The sequence below is a fragment of the Lampetra planeri genome, unplaced genomic scaffold (assembly GCF_965212315.1).
Source record: "Lampetra planeri unplaced genomic scaffold, kcLamPlan1.2.h2 scaffold_1033, whole genome shotgun sequence".
Classification (NCBI taxonomy): Eukaryota; Metazoa; Chordata; class Hyperoartia; order Petromyzontiformes; family Petromyzontidae; genus Lampetra; species Lampetra planeri.
Window position 1 is genome coordinate 14,837 of NW_027613743.1, and position 15,153 is coordinate 29,989.

At 41.6% G+C, this 15,153-nt stretch overlaps 1 protein-coding gene across 1 annotated transcript; it reads right to left on the minus strand.

The window, feature by feature from the left end:
• Positions 1 to 2,035: 2,035 nt before the first annotated feature.
• Positions 2,036 to 9,087, minus strand: LOC144738522 (gamma-aminobutyric acid receptor subunit gamma-2-like; the record flags this gene model as incomplete). Its single annotated transcript, XM_078621535.1, has 4 exons — positions 2,036 to 2,314; positions 5,385 to 5,410; positions 6,850 to 7,056; positions 8,935 to 9,087. Coding segments are annotated over 4 exons (665 nt in total), but the record flags the coding sequence as incomplete, so codon positions are not given.
• Positions 9,088 to 15,153: the final 6,066 nt, after the last annotated feature.

A 15,153-nucleotide genomic window follows, 5' to 3' on the forward strand; every position in this document is an offset into this window, starting at 1 on the left:
TGTGGCAGCTTCTGAACAGAGCAGGACCACCGTTAGATTCAAGAAGGTGCACGAGTCCAGGAATAATGAACTAACAGGGTTTTTTATATGTGCTATGCTTTACTACTGATGGGAGATAATCAGAAACAATGGAGATGCTTGTGGAGAAAGTGATATTACTGGTCAGCTAAACAAGCAAACGGTCTTTTACTGGTGGCTTTGGGAACTCCGTTTTTTGTTTTTTTCTTTCCCTGAAGATATTTTATGTCTAGTACTCAGAAGCTGCACAACAGATTAATTGGACAGATAGAACAGTTCAACAGGCCTTTGTGAGAAGTGTACATCGATCACAACATAGAAAACACAAGATAAATAGGCTCAAGCTCCACTGACATAAATGTAACATTCTGTTTTTTCCCCAGAGGCTATATGAACATAAAATACAAGTTGAATAAAATAAATGAATACTATTAATGAATGAATAAATAAATAAATACCCCTTCCCCTGGAATTACATGGCCCATCCAGTATAATACAATAAGTCCAATATACTGTATATTGATATACTGTGACAATGCTGAAATTACAAAATATATACCCTTTTAAAAATCCCAAGGGCTCGACAAGTGTTTTCTTCTTTTAATATTTTATGTACATAAACAATGTGATTTACACCTGCACTGCGTGAGATTACAAATCCTTCACTCTCCTTTGTTGCATATCCTTGTCTATCAAAACTGGTCTGCTTAGGCATTGTTTTTTTTTTCCTTTTTTTTTAAATGTGATATATATTACACAACAGATTTACACAGCATTTACAGTTCTCTGCTCTCTTCACACAACACTGCAGTGATCAAAATAAATAAAGTAAAAGTACGATTTTTTTTTTTTTTTTTAAAAACCCAGTCAAGGAAATCATTTTGTTCATTTGCATTCTCAACATGATCCTACTCACAGAGACAGGGAGTGAGACGCTTACACAACTTCACAAAAGCAGATTTTTTTAACTTGATGGAGCTGAAGTTGTTTATTTTTTATTGTAATTATTATTTTTCTGTATCATAGGATGCACCCTGTTCCACTTCAGGGATTTGGTAACAATCCCTCGGCTGTCTGATGTTGAAGCGTGAATTTGAATCTGATGGCAAAACGTTGCAGCAAACAATATTCTGATGTATAGTCAAGGATAATAAAATATGAGGAATATATAATGAAATAAGGACCGCTCATAAAAGCTTTGCAAAACCACAGGAAAAGACCAGCGTACCATAGATGCAAAACCCACTTTTACCAGTGAATGGATGGGAGGGTGGGAGGTCTGTGTCTATAATTCAAGACTGGGAGGGAAAATCTTCAATCAGTTGGCTAATCTTCCCACCAGTATGTGAACAGGATAAATAATAAACCAGTTGCAGGTTTATAATTTTCCTGGAAAAACACACAAAAAAAATATCTTGAAAACATGGATTATAATCATTGGTGCTCATTTTTCAGTTTTCCTGTGCCAACAAAAGTAGACGATAAGACAAGGATGATTTTTTTTTAGGCCTGAAAAGGTGCATGCAATAAATGTAAACCACAATGTCGTCAAATATTTACAGTGTCTACACAGTCGTGCATGAACAGAATCGTCTCTCCGGGACCGCACGTGAACATGATGTGTCATTGTGCTATCACATCACCCATCCATTAAAGTCAGTCTCACAAACACAGCTCAATTAAAGTGCTTCAGATTGTGTTCTTATGTCTTTCTATGTGAAAGTAAATGTCTATTTTTCTTTATGACAGGTATTTCATTTAATCCGAGCTATTTCTTTGTTCTGCAGATTTCCCCCTCAAATAAACATTTTTCATGCTAATTAAATCTTATGCTACAACATTTGCAATATCTGTCACAGGTAACAAATAAAAGGACAAAAACCAAAATGGCGTGAATAAACTAAAGAAATAAGTGCTTGTTCTGATGGTTTCAGTGGGTCCCGTCTTTGCAAAATGTCCCTTGCTGGTGCAGAGCGCATGTAGAATGGAATGGGCTGTACGATAAGGCTGGATGCGACTAGAGATACAGATAGGACACCCAGTAGACCAGGTTGAAGAGACCAAACGCAGTGGGGAAGAAGATGCGCGCATATGAGTCTATCTTGGCGATGCGGATGTGCAACCTGCCGTGCCGCCAGGCTCCGGAGCGGCAGTCTTCGAAACAGCAGAAGAAGCTGGTGCAGTCCTTCCCGTCCAGACACTCGTAGCCGTACTCCTCGTCTCGCTCCTGCATGTGCGTGGCGTTGTTCATCTGGATGGCCGTGGCAGAGCGCGGGCGGATGTCTACCGTGGGTGTCTGCTTTTGACAGGAAAGATGTGAGTTAGCCACCAGCAGGCACAGAGTGACATCATCAAAGACCTCAGTGACAGGGCAGGGGATCTAATTTAGGCTGCCACTCTCTACCATGTCGCAGTCTGCTGTTAGTCAGCAAGTTGCACCTTCAGCTCGTGAAAGGGCCAATTTTAATGTCAGAAAAATACAAAGACCTATAACTACCTCCGCTGGTGGTAATTAGAGACTTTTGTAGAGACAAAGGGTCAGTTCTTGTGTCAGCCATGACGCAACGTACACCTTCGAGTTAGGGTCTCGATGTCGGCTAAAGCAAGTTAATCAGCATCTGTATACAAAGATGGTGCTATGGCAACATCAGTCCACTTTCTAAATTGAGATTATGCTGCTTCTGCTGCACTGCAGAGAACGTGGCTGCTTCATTTGCATCCAAATTTGAGAGAAAAAGCTTTAAGCAGATATACTGTGAGGTACTGTAAGGCCGAGCTCACTAATCTAACATCTGTTGGCAAACGTGCAGCAACCCAGCCCCCCCCTCAGCCCACCCAAGCCCTCTCCCTCCATTTTCTGTCATGTAACTGAAATAAACATCCTTCTCTGAGCAGCGCTCACCACTGGAGGGCACTTGTTTTTCATTTGTGAGGATTCCTAAAATAGGACAGTAGCCAGAGTGGGTGGCCCCCGTCATTCTACACAATATAAGTATTCATATTGTTTTTTTTAATCTGAAAATGCCCTACAACCTTAGCACAAATTGGAATTTTGACAGATTAAATGCTTTCAACCCCACTGACAGAAATGGAAGGAACCTCGACCTTGCTGACAAATAAAATCAGATTGAGAACATCAAGCAAAGTTCATTTTCTGAAAATTTCCCGTCACTCCTTTCCTGAACAAAGTGCCAGCAGCTGTCATTTAGTTTGTTCTTCATGTTTGCTTTTGTAACACCGGAACAATCCTTGATAAATGACAGTGAGAACACAAATGTACAACTTACAATCTCATCAGAGGAGACATCTGTGAAATGTTTGTAACACTAAAGATTTTTGTACTTGTACTCCCATTTTTACATACCGTACAATGGGCATGCCTACTGCAAAAATGGCATTTCTCGGTTTTAATATTATCTGCGGAAATCATGCAACCTCAAAACTAGCATAAACATTATCATCATATTTTACAATACTTGAACAGGTCATTTTGTATAGCTTGTATTTTGCCCAGCACAAGTGCACAAACCTGCTGTCCCTTTGAAAACCTTATATAACCACAAATAAAATTAGCATACGAAAACAAAACTGAAAAAACAACAGTATACAGGTTAGGTTTCAGGGGGGTTTTGCTTGTTTTTTGTCCGTTTTCTCGGACGGTTAGTGGGGAGGTGGTGTTAGCAGAGCAGGTTCTCAAAGGGGATTGGTTGCACTGGAGGCTGCGCAGTGGAAGCTCAAGCAGAAGGAGCATGAATAGCATCCTGCCGCGTGGCCTGCTCAAGCTGTCGGTGTTAGCAAAATAAATACATTTGATAAAAGAAAGATAAACAAAAAAGAAACAATACGGTGGCATTGGCAACTTTAACTGGCTGAAAGTAGACAACCTCTCAGAGAACATGTTGGTTCACTGCTCCAGGATCCATCTGTCTCATGTTGAAGGATAAAAAGTAATGACTCCATTCCTGTTGAGTCATTTAAATTCACATATACACCATCTAACCCCCAAAATACTGCTCCAAGTAAAATACTGATGCTGACCTGTATGCGGAAACAGATTCTTCTGGTCTAAATTTAGATTCTGCCTCCCACCCTGGATGCTTCCCGGGTCTTTAAAGATTAGCGTGTTAATCTTTTGAATGAACCTGCAACTCTAATTAGACTTAACACAGTGCAGGGGTTGTCTGTTTCAGTCTGTTAAGGCTCTGCTGACTCTGAAGGAAGCGTCAGGTTGAGAAGCCCAACAAACACAGAGGTAGAGATTTACTGGCAGAAGGAAGGAAAGGAGGAAGCTGTTGCAGCAGCTACGACTTCACTGTGGTTACAACATGAGTGAGACAGAACAGAGGGAGCCAGAATGAGTCCACACTGGGCCTGAACTATCATATTCCTCTGGAACCGAGATGTGTGGGATCCTGATTTGAATTTAAAAAAACAAAACAAAACTGCATAAGTATGTCTGGCTGGCTGCCTCCGCACTGTGCACTGCAGAGCGCACCTTTTTTTTTTGGTTGTCAATGTTATCTCTGATATCTATGACGTAACGGAGGAGTACAATAGGATAGGAATGCAGGTAGACAGAGAGGGGATAAAAAGAAGCAATTTTTTCTGTATAACACACAGAAAAGCAGTGAGGTGCTAACGGCTCAAAGAGCCAGAATGCAGCAGACACATGCAGTCAGACACAGGCAATATACCTTTGAGGAAAAGAGCCGGAGGAGCTTTTGTCCAGACAGGAAACAAAGAATATGAGGAATTGAATAAAAGAGTAACAAAAAACAAAGGATACAAGTAAACAGACAAACAAGACATTAATAAAAAGAGAAAGTAAGAGAATTACAGTTGAACATACTACCTAACTGAAAATGGAAAAGAAGAGATTTCCCATAGAGACATACATGACAAACAGGGGGAGATGCATGGTGGCTACGGCAACATCATCTAAGGGAGACACCATCACCAAAGTCAAACTAGAGGTTAAGTACAAAGTCCAAGCGGAGGCTACTTCATGCACCAGCAGAATCTTTTTAAAAGGACAGGAAGAAAGAATCATCACATTTTCATGTTGGTCACAGATTTTAGAAAGTTAGGAGAAAAAAGAGTTAATAATTAAAATAGTTAAAAAATGCAATTAATGTATACAGGAATATTTAATAAAGTATATAGAAAATGTAATAATAATCCATCTGCATTTGAAATTCAAAATAAAAATTCATACATTATTTTACTTCCTCCTCCTGAGCATCAAAGGAAACAAAGGATTCCCTTTCCTCACGTTCTTCCTCCCCACATCTTTGAAGGGAAGTTAAAAAAGTGAGACTGCAGACTTACAACTTGCACTCCATTATTCATTCATCGCGGACTCCGACTGGGTGCAAAGGCTCACTTACAGAGGCTAAAAGAAATGCGCCCCACTTTCTGTGGAGTTCAATGCGTCCGTTAGCCCGAGCACATTTACATCGGCCCTGTTCAGACGTGGCATGAACGTTTGTCTCTGGTGAGCCAATGTGAGTCTACACCTGGATTCTTCTGCTGAACTGTATGTAAGTAAACCCATCTGTCATTTTCAGAATGCGTTGTAAAGGATGACAGACAGCCATGTATCTGCCCTTCCATAAATTATTTCGATGTAGAACAGCTGAGAAGACAATTTCAAAACCTGTGCCAAAGATGAACAGAGGTTTGTCTAAAGGGGCTTTCACACCTACAAGTCCAAACCGACCTCTGAACCAAGGTTGGTTGCTCCAGGGTCTATATTTGATCCTTGGTTTGGGTTTCACTGCCTAAAAACCAGCAGACCAATGATCTACTGACGTTCTGTCCTTGTTGCTTTGATTGGCTGTACGGAGATGTGTGTATGACGTTGCGGCACCAACTCTTTCTAACTTGCTAGTTAGCTATCACTTAGCGAAGAAGGAAAGTGAATAAACGCATCATGACAACAACGCTGCTGTGGCATTACTAACAGCAGCAGCCACGTCATGAACAATATGGAGCCTAGTTTGGTTTTGTCTGATTCAGATGAATGTCCTCATCATGAGGAAGCTTTATCATCTCTGGCAGGAAATGAGAAGACGACTGTAAGCTATGCTGCCGGCCATGGCTCTGCACCAGGAGAGACAGAGAGAGTCCCGCAGCTCATGTTTACATTTGGTACTTCTTCTTGTCAGATGTCATGTCATATCGCTGACACTGTGCATCATCTTCCATCCTTCTGACCCAGGTCACGTTTGTACATCTTCATGGATTCACACCTGAGCGCTCCGGTCAACGGACAACACCGGAAACTTGAAACTGCTTCAGTAGTGAAGAGAAATGTTTTCACATGAATTCAAAACCCTAACTTGTAACGTGCCTCCAGCTGATTGTTGTTGTTCACTGGGTGAGAGGTTATGACCCTTTAGCCCTGCTGCTACGTTGAGGGATTGATGTCTAACATAAAGCTACCTCCTCTGTCATGTGACATGGGGCTGAATTACAGCTGGAGCAGATGTGCGGCGGATTAGGAAAGTTCGAGCTGGATGCCTCGGTCACTGAGTAATTGGAGTTGGCAGTCCTGGGGAAGATGCTCCCTTAGGGATACTTAGCAGTGTAAGGCTTTTTTCCCCCTCAGGCTTATGGTCTTACTTAAATACATGGGGCGTTGGGGGAGGGTTCACTGTGAGTCAGTGAACTTTCACCTTCATGAAGACATGAGAAGATATGACACATTCTGATGTAACAAATAATAACGTAATAAAAAACATTGTTTCTAGCTCACATGAGCAGCGTCTACTAGACAGAAACATGAGCTAATTAAATGTATATTATAAATAATTTTAGAAAGACAATCACCGGGTTTTTTCTTCTTCTTGTCCTTTTTGGCACTTGGCTTCCTATTGCTCACAAAGTAGTGCAGAGTGCCATACTCTATTAGTGCAGCAAAGACAAAGATGAAGCAGACGGACACAAACAGGTCCATAGCTGTCACGTAGGAGACTTTGGGGAGAGATTTTCTGGCAATGGTACTCAGCGTGGTCATGGTCAGCACAGTGGTGATACCTGCGAGAAGAGAGTGGAGAAAGTCGGTGAATGACGAGGGAGAACAGAGGACTTGAGTTCTTTACGTCCGTGTCAACACATTCACTAGATTCCTGATGTGATTTTAAACATAGTTGCCATTTTAGACATTCCTTAATGTGTCAAGTAACTCAGACAACATGATGTTCCAGTTTAGGAAAAACTGCCAGGGGACAAATTTAAGTTGCATTTCTTCGGCTCCACATGATTCAGCTGGATATTTATTTGACAAAACAAAACAACCTCTGGGTTCATGTTGCTCAAATCAGAGTAATCCCTTGAAATCGTTGCTAACAGGCATGTAGCACAGCTTATGGACAACAAAAGACCAAAATGGCGTCTAATGGAGAACGAGGCAATCAATGATTGTTAACAGAGACAGTTCTGTGTGGAAATATCGCTTATGAATGACATTAACAACGGATTAATGGTGGCTCGTTAATTGCAAAGTCACTTGTGAAAGCGGAGCGAGCAGCTGTTTTACGGCCCTCTTGATCCACATATTTACTCGTTTATGGTTCAGCTGCCATTGACCACCAACACTAACATACTACAATCCTTTATCCACCATCTGGTGACCCCCCCATTACACACACACACACACACACACACACACACACACACACACACACACACACACACTTTCACTGTTTCTCATGAGGACATGGGGGGAGGGATGATGGTACATGAGGGAGATATGCACTTAAAAGCATGCAGGTATAGCAGATTAGCATCGCTAGCATTACCATTACAGCCCCCAAACACCAACAAACAAAACCGTCTCTTTATGAATACGTAATGAGAGTCGTCTCATATGTAGGAGATGGTTTATGTCTAAATTTAATGAGGACCAAAAGCTACCAAGTCTGCCTCATGCTATTGTAGCATCCTGAGTGAATTGATACATTTCTGAGCGGCATCGAAGGATTAAGAATTATGTCATGTGCATTAATCCGCTCCCAAACCACCTGGCTGCTTGTACCTCCCACATAATCTTTCAAAAAGGAAATTAAGATATTTGATTCTTGGTACAATTTTAGCTGTGGCTTAATAGTGTTATTATTTTGACTGAAAGTCGTGTTTGTTGGCTGCCGAGGCTCCAACACAAAAGCAACCTATTTTTAGAGATTAGCGCCAGACAAAGTGATGACGACAATGAGACAGATTGGAGGTTTCTGCCTGCGAGGATAGCTTCATATTCATTTCTGCTGGCTAATGATGGCATCACGTGGTCTTCAGGTCAGGATTTAGAGTCTTCGGGGGCAAGAAAGGAAAGCTGACGAGGAGGAAAGTGCCTAACTGTGTCACAAATGAACTCCCAAAGATGTCCACAGAGGGCAACTTCAAAGGCTGATGAATTTCCCTGATATCTTTGCTTTTGGCATTTTTTTTTCTTATACCCTGTGCTGTGTCCTTTTTTAAATTCAGCACAGAGACCACTTAACATTAGTATTATGCTGAGATTGCATCTCTGCATCTTCCCAGATGCAATGCATAATTAATGCATCATTAGGACAAGCATTAAAACGTGCCAGGATAGGGTCTTCTAATCAAGACAGACAACAGCCCCCCGCAGTGGGGAAGAAGAGTGGAGATGGGATGGTGGAGTGTGGGAATAAGTAGTCTGCGCTTTCATGTGACTTTGTGTGTGACCACTGCAGGGTTGTTCATGTGTTTTAACAACAGGATGGCTAATGAAGCAAATGGTGCAACCCCAGCATACAGTGCTTAGGCTAAAGCAACACAGGAAACTAAACACAAAAGGAAAAAATAACACTTCATATCACATTCTAATGTTACAGACATCAGCCTGCACTGCAAAGAAGTCTGCTGGCAGAAGAAACTTTTTGTTGTGTTCACCTAATGATGTCCTGGCAGGTACCGCATCCTTGTTGATCCAGAATGAGACCCAGGAGAGGACGACAATCAGAGTGCATGGGATGTAGGTCTGGATAGTGAAGTAGCCCATCCTCCTGCTCAGGTCAAAGAAGACCGTCAGCACCACATAGTCCCCTAGAAACACAAGTAAAGACAGGTGGAGACAAAAGTGTGAAGACACTGTGAAATGAAAGTACAATTTTGAAGCAGTTTTTTGATTGCTTGACTACATCCACCAATGTTGTTTCTGTCGACACAGAAACACTTCACACTGAAGGATTAAATAAAGAGTCCATGACATGTTGCTGTGCAACCAAAACCTCCCTTGCATCTTTGCCAAAGGCAATTCAAGCTTGTAGCCCGGCGAGAGTGAAAATAAAACAAAGTCAGAGAGACTGGATTCAGTCTTGCTTGGACACACACAAAATGAACCCATGTCTCCTGCCAGTGGTGAGCTGGACCATGAACAGCAGCTGATGATGAGCCATCGGCCGGGCCGGCTGTCTGACCCCAGCAGATGTGAGGTGTGAGGGAGGAGAGGCTGGCTGAGCTCGTGCAGACCTGACCCTGACAATATGGATGGTTTAAACCCGCCTGTTTAAATTGCATAGTAAGCCCACACGCAAACACTCCCTCAAAAACCCTCTTGTAAGGAGGCTGAAAAGGAAGAGGCATGTAAATGAACCTGCGCCAACAGATTGGAATAACTGCCAGCCTGCATTCACGCATTGTCAGTTACTGTCGTCCTTAGCCGTCGTGCTGTGCACTTACTGGCAGTTCAATGTCGGCCGCCAGCTCAGTCGCTTGTCTTCTAATTGATTCACATCAAACTATTAACAGTGTCGGAAACCTCCTCTGCCCTCTGACTATGGGTGTAAGCTGCAGGGCACAAACCTCCTCAGCAGCCATTGTGTGTGTGTGTGTGTGTGTGTATTGTGAGTCTCACATACGCACACTGGAACAGTCTCTCTACAGCTGGAGAATGAACAGCTGGCTAATAATTTTCCTCATGAGAAAGGGCACACAACAGTTTACTGAAGGCAGCCAACATCTGCGGATTTGTGTGTTAATGAGCGAGAGAAAGACAGGAGACTGTCAGTGTTTGTTCTTTTTGTGAGCATGTTCAACCTCGGTGAGTGGGGAGAGTCTGGAGAGTGACCAAGTCTTTGCGATTTACTGTTGATAGCGTCATTAAATAAACCCAGTGTAATAACCCCAGAAGGTCAGCGATAACTGTTTATATCACCATGTGTATTTTCTTCTGAGATGAAATAGTGTATTAAAGTACGGCATCCGTTTGCAGTCAGAAGTCACATGAAGGCTGCTCTCAGGGGTCCTGCAGCACATTATTTCCTTTTTATTAACATTGCATTTGCAAGGTCCAAAAAGCAGGACCCCTGACGAACTGACAGTTAATTCACTTCTTTCAGCTTTGTCAGCAGCCAGAAGCCTCCTTCACATTCCCTAAGACTCTTTATAGTAATGGGCTTTCCACTACATGGGTGGGGTCAGATGGTAGAAGATGCACTGTCTGTTTGCCGGTTTCATAATAAACCCCAACACTTGCCAGGAGGATACTTTGAGGAGGTGTTATTGACCTATGCTGTCCATTCAGAGAAGATGATGTATCAGCCCGCGTGCCATTACGGCAGTGTAGTAATGCATCTGTTTGTAAATGAGTTCCTGATTCCACTCAGGAACAATTGGTTGCCAGTCTCTTGCTGGCATAAGCAACATTAGTGTACAGAGGATGTAGTTGAGTGCTCCAAGTAAGAGACAGACAATGAAAACTACAGTGTGTTTGTACTGCTTGTGTGAACATGAACATTTTTCTATACAATATTTTTGTTGTCCAAGGTAATGTACCTGTAGTAGAACCCCTCTCGCCCCATCTGGAATGTTAAACAGACAATGGTGCATTCACAAGAATGTTCACACTCTATCTTCATGAGGTCTCAAGAAAGTTCTCGTCTTCAGAGGTTCTTATCCAATGAGGCTGAAATTAACCTCCAGTCACCTTAACTTTCAACAAAGCAGTGCCTGAATCTATCCCACATGATGCCGTGATCTAACAGACTTTCACGTGTATCAAACACTGATCACATCCTTTGTGATCCTACAGGCAGCCGCTCATAATCATCAAATCAATTTCAAGTGATCATTTCTTGAGTAACAAGAACGAACAAAGACGACAGAATTCAGTGAAGACATCCTGTCCAGCAGTCGTCTTTGCCTGTTATTGCAATACAAACAAGAGGCACACACTATTGTGTTCGTAAGTTAATCTGGGTTTTTTGAAAGCCGGCTGCCTCTCAGAGAGATGTTATAGGTCTGTTTATGACGAAAGGAGAATGACTAAGTGGCGCCGTTTGACAGCTGGGAGCATTGTTATTTGACATGGAAGCATGAGATGGTGTTGACACAGTAACTGCTGCACCATTCTGTATTTGATAGTACTTTATTGCAGAGCACCCCCCCCACACACACACTCACAGGGGAGTTAATAGCCAGGAAGCATGGAATTGCTGAACAGATGATGAAAAAAAAAACTAAGTGACAAGAGAATATCATTCTGCTGGCAGACAGACTGTAAATTCATGTGGCTGGGCGGGAGGGACCTGAGGCACATGTTGGCCATTCAGTGACGGGAGACGAGCCCGATACATTGCAGAGTTGGTGACAGGCTGTCTCACTGAGCTCCCCTCCTGTCAAGGGTCATCTATATCAGAGGTGGTGCGGATGTGTGTGTGTGTGCTAATGACCAGGGTTATGGCATGGCTGGTTGCATGGGTCAACAACACTTAAAGACAATGTTAACTCATCACTTTCCCAGACACCGTTAGGGACAATATACAAATGATTAACTCCATGGATGCTTGTCCCTACAGGGCTACTGCAGCAATTCCTACTCGCCGCTAGCCGATGAGATGATGCCATAAGAGAGAAAACAAACAAAAAGACCGGGGGTGGGGGGGTGCTGAGCATTGTCAGAGTGAGCAACTGTGTCAGCAGCTTGATTAAGCTTTGTTGTTAACGCAGTTTAAGTGTGACAGGGACAGACGATGTCTATCTCTCTATCTCAGACATCTATCTCAACTATTGCATGAGATGGCTCTGAAATGATTAATCACGACCCAGCTGTTCAGAATTTATGACTGTTTTGAACAAGCGTATGATCTGCATCAAGAATTTGTTGCAAACAGCAAACTGTCATTGTTTATTTCCTTCTTATTTCTTAAGACAAGGCTAGCACATTCACAAGCTCGGACTCTTCTCTGAGATTTCTTCTGTTTTATTCCTTTTCCAAGGTTACCTATCTAAAAATGGCTTCATTATTTCTTATTCACACGTCGCGGCGCGGTGAGTTTCACACTCGTTACATAAGCGCCAAGACATAAAATTCAGCACTTGCTCTCCTTTCTGCCTGTGCTCGATATATCACCTAGTTTTTTTGGTCTTAATTTCCCTTCTAAGCATCAAGGCTTGGCACACCTATTGTCACTTAAACAGTCAAAGCACCTGATGTTCTTCCTTAAAAAAATACAGACGGTTGAGCAATTCAGAGGCTCCGATTCTAAATAAACACATCTGATTTTTCCGAATTTAATGCTGCTACACTGACAGGAAACCAGATAATTTCCACAAACCTCTACAAAAAGGATCAGTTCAGCTTGGATATGTGTGCAGATGTGCAATGATCTGTTCTGAATATCTGATGCAGGATATTTCATCGGCGTCTTTGGAATGGGTGAAATACCAGAAATTTGGTGATCAGTGTTGGGATTCTCAATCACAAAGTATTACATCCGTTTCACAAATACATTTCAGTTCATCAAAGCAAATAATATGTAAATCTATCTAATATTTACCCATCCAGAAGAAACAGAGGAAACATTCTCTGTAACAAATGGGCTTTTTGGAAAACTTTCAGAATTGAACTGTTGTGATAATCCTGGACATTCATGAAAGATGAGTGAGAGAGCATGAGACTGCAATTTGTTTGCAAGAGGCTCTGAGTAGTTTCACTCGTGATAACGTGATAGCGTAGCTGAAAAGCCTGCAGAGTCTGAAGCTGAACATCAAAAGGCACATTTTTAAAGCTCCGGCCGCAGCCTTTAGAGAAAAAAAAAAAAGATTAGAAGGAAAAAAGACAGCAGATATTTCACAGTAAAACTACATCTGAACCTAATTATTTTAAAGCCTGTAGTTACTGGAGTGTTTTAGCTCAGTAATTTACTGCTGTAATTACTGTTTGCACACAATAAAGACTGATCTGAAATCTGAATAAGAGTTTAATTGATGGAGTTCAGATCTGATCAGCAACAATAGAACAGTTTAAACATTTTCGTTAGCTCATTGTTTGATAACGTGTGCTTTCATGGACCATAAATCTAGAACAAGAACAGAAAAACATTCTCTCCCACAAACAGTGCTTGAAATCTAAACAGCTAATCCAGATTAATTTGAAATCGCAGTGAGAAAAAACTTGTTCTGGTCACAGCAGTTTCCTTCTAAACAAATGCGCTGATACCATCCCAGCTTTGTATCTTGAAATGTAACCACAATCCCCTCATATAGATTCCAAGGCAGCTTTACTGTCACATATCACATTTCCATGAAGGCAGGTTAATCCTCTTAGTAAACACAGTCCGAGCTTTTATGTCTTGAAATTCAATTTACTGTAGCCCCTGGTTAAAGCTGCCAATAAATCCCTGATATATTTACTATCGGTGGCATTTATTAGCATAATATGTTGAGATAAGACGTGCTGTGCTCCATCTACACCTCAGAAGGGTGATACCATTGACCACTTATGACCAGTAAATATTGATTCTGCACAAGTTTACCGGTAGTTATGATTTCCAGGCCTACAGATGAATACTGTGTCAAAATGTTAAATCTAATATTGTTTATTGCTGATTTATCTGCTTAGATGAGAAAAACAAATGTGCCCTAAGTGCTCTCCCTTTATTTGTAATGGATAATTGCTTAGAAGCTATGTTTTGCAGAACATTACACAAGGCCGTATTAGTGTGGCGTGAGAAGAGCATTTAGGACCCTGGCATGCAGCTTAATAGCAACTTATTGAGCAATGATGGCTTGGCTTTCAGAAAATTGCTCCACAGTGTAACATCATGCTTTTAGCCCCAAAGGCACTCCATCTCTACAGATTTACATGAAAAGACAACAGTCAAAGTTCATTTTGTCTCAGTGCAGACATGACCACGTGGACACGCTCTGTTGAGGCTAACCTAGTCAACACACCTCAGAGATTCAAAAATTCTTAATGTGCATGTGAAAAAACAAAACTATTTTTATAAACATGTATATTAGATAACATAAGCTTTTGTTGTCGTACGGCAGGGCGACAAAATGCTGCAGTGGTTGGCACTGTCAGCTCATAGCAAGAAGGCAGCAATAATATATATATACACACACACACAGTACATTCAGACAATGTTCTGATGTTTTACAATCATACCTCATATACATCTAAAAATAATACACAGGTCAAAGATTTTTTACAGTATATAAAGACGGTTTTCTATTATGAATTAATAAACTTACTTGTACTATGACATATATGATTCAATTAAATACATTACATAAACAACACTTAGTAGGAGCAGCTGATAACACTACATCTCCCTTCCTGCCCCTTGAAGGTCACATTTGTCCAAACTTGCGAGCAACCACATCTACTCATATCTGACCTTCCAGTGCAGCAGACTGTTGCATGTCTTAAAATACCGTCAAGGAGGACACAAGCCTCCATAAACAGCATCTCTGATGGCATTGACCTGTTTCTGTTCTGGCTGAATCTTTTTCTCCCTCCTCCTTTTTTCCATCCTTTTTATTTTTCCTCCTTACATTTCTCTGCTTGATGACCTCCATCCCTGCCTACAGGCATCGCAACTGACGAGAAAAAAAAACAGATATAAACTAACAACAACCTATATTTTTCACATCGACTGCTGGGTGATTTTATTTTGTAAGCAAGACATTCCAGTGTCCTACTTTATCCTCCTGGAGCTCATGTTGCAACTGTGGTTGTTTTGGTGTCATTAAAGTGGGTGAAAAGATGCACATTAAAATAGAAACCTATTTACATATAAAAAGGTTGAGGAGGTTGATATTCCAGGGGCGTGGAAACAGCCCAGCCTGATGGTCTGGCCTTCAAACGAAAAAGAACCAATCTGT